This window comes from Rhizophagus irregularis, chromosome 9 (assembly GCF_026210795.1).
Source record: "Rhizophagus irregularis chromosome 9, complete sequence".
In the NCBI taxonomy this organism is placed as follows: Eukaryota; Fungi; Glomeromycota; class Glomeromycetes; order Glomerales; family Glomeraceae; genus Rhizophagus; species Rhizophagus irregularis.
The window spans coordinates 1349333-1351680 of NC_089437.1; the positions used below are offsets into that span (position 1 = coordinate 1349333).

The following is a 2348-nucleotide window of genomic DNA, read 5'->3' on the forward strand; positions in this document are numbered from 1 at the left end:
ATTTCCTGAAACAGAGAAGTTAGTTCCACATCTTAGTAAACATGAAGATTATGTTATACATTACCAAGAGCTCCAGTATTACATTAAGTTAGGCATGGTTGTAGATGAGATTACACAAGTCCTATCATTTGATCAAGATAACTGGTTAGCTCCTTATATTGCAAAAAATACAAATTTACGTCAACAATCCAAGAATTCATTTGAGAAAGACTTCTTTAAACTCATGAATAACTCAGTCTATGGCAAGACTATGGAGAATGTACGTAAGTATCAGGATGTCAAGCTTATGAGAATGATCAATGAAAATGATGAAAAGAAATTCCTTAAGAAAGTTCGCAAGCCCTCCTTCAAGTATGCTCGTCAACTTGGCAACACACTTGTAGGAGCACATATGGGTAAGGCTAGTGTTATTCTCAATAAACCTATCATTATCGGTGCATCTGTCCTTGGTCTCAGTAAACTCTTAATGTACCGCTTCTGGTATGGTTTTGTCAAAGAGAAGTATGGAAACAAAGTACGACTTGGATATATGGATACTGACTCCTTTATCTACCATGTCGAGACAGAAGATATTTACAAGGATATGGCAGAGCGTCCAGATCTCTTTGACCTTAATGATACCAAGACAATCGGGCTTTTCAAGGATGAGACTCCTGGAAATGTAATTACTGAATCCTACCACATCCGTGCAAAATCCTACCACTATGTCTTGGCAGACAAGTCTACAAAGTCCAAACATAAAGGAGTAAGCAAGAAGGGTATGAGTGATATGGCTAAGGACACATATTTCCCATCTTTAGGTGGAACTTTATTAGATGATACAGTAGAAAAAGATGAAATCTTCGATCCTATGACTCAAGTATATCGGGACTGTCTGTTTGAAAATGGTGTCTTCTATGCCAAGAATGTGGGAATGCGTACAAAAAATCATGTAATATCACTAATCGAGTCAGAGAAGAAGGCATTATCCCCAATCGATACAAAACGCTGGATTTGGTCAGATGGTATATCCTCCTTACCATTCGGACACTGGCGTATTCAAGTATATAAGAAACTTCTTGAGCGTGGTACAAGTCATGAGGCAGCAGAAAAAATAGCTATAGGGACCAGATTACCAGAGAAATATTAGAATGATATAGAATAGTTTAGTGATACTTAGGCATATATTAATAATAAATTATATTTTTTCCCGATAGTTAAAATGGAAGACGATCCAATCTATGATATATATAGTGAAAAATATATCGATGACCTTATACATATCACAATTCAGAGAGGTCTCTTTAAAGATGTAGAGGATGCAATAAAAAGTATAAAGGCATTAGCTAAAATGGTCATAAGTTCTAAGACTAGTATTGATGCATTTATGAAATGCCCTGTACCAAACATTCCAAATGCCTTTTATGACTTAGTAGAGGCATTTTATTATTCAATACTAAGAGAAAGACAATCATTAGCACATGACATCTAACAGATTTCTGGGAGGTGTCATATGATAAGATATTCTATGGAATTCTTCAGAATTCTTTGGAATTCCAAATTTTTTTTTTCGTAATAAGAACTAATGTCTTTCAACCAGGTATATACTGAGCTACTAGTTATGTTACCAGCTTCTGTAATACATGAGGCATGGATTCGTCTCACAACAAGGAAGCGTAGTCCACTATCTGTGTCTGATGCCAGTGGAGTAAATTCCATGGTAGAGTTATTTTTGAAACATGAAGTAGAAAGATACCAGAAAAAATTAGCACGTCAGAGACTAACTGTTAAACAGACATATATGCCAAGAAACAGAATGACACAAGACATGATTAGTGAAGAGGTTTCCATACTTCAGAAGCACTTGCTTAAATATAATAAGGTTACTTTTGGCCGATTCATGCAGAACCTTACTAAAGAACATGAGAAATTGATCAAGACAAATCATCAGATACGACATGAAATTGATACCATGAAGAAGCAAGTACGAGAAATAGAAAAAAAACTTGCTTCCATGTCGTAGTTCCCATTATTCATCAAGAAATAGACGAATGGGTACTGTTGCTTTACTCAAATTTTGTGTGGACTGCGCATGGGATTTTTTTACTGTGCATAGACTTTGCATGGACTTTGCATGGGAAATTTTAACTGCACATGGGCTTTGCATGGGCTTTGCATGGGACTTTTTTACTGCACATGGATTTTTTCGTAAAAAATGTTGTTTAAGATTAGAAGGATATGGGAATTCCTTCCCACAATGCTGACAGGTACGATCAGCTAGTTTTTTTTTTATAGGCTGGCTGGCTATCTACTGCAAAAACATTACGTTGTGCCTTATGTACAGAGAGAGGAATTGAGACAACCTGTCC

At 36.1% G+C, this 2348-nt stretch overlaps 1 protein-coding gene across 1 annotated transcript; it reads left to right on the top strand.

The window, feature by feature from the left end:
• Positions 1–1201: 1201 nt before the first annotated feature.
• Positions 1202–1471, top strand: OCT59_029342 (uncharacterized protein; the record flags this gene model as incomplete). Its single annotated transcript, XM_066143292.1, has 1 exon — positions 1202–1471. One exon carries the CDS (start codon positions 1202–1204, stop codon positions 1469–1471), a length of 270 nt encoding a protein of 89 aa, XP_065994640.1.
• Between the last annotated feature and the right edge of the window lie 877 nt (positions 1472–2348).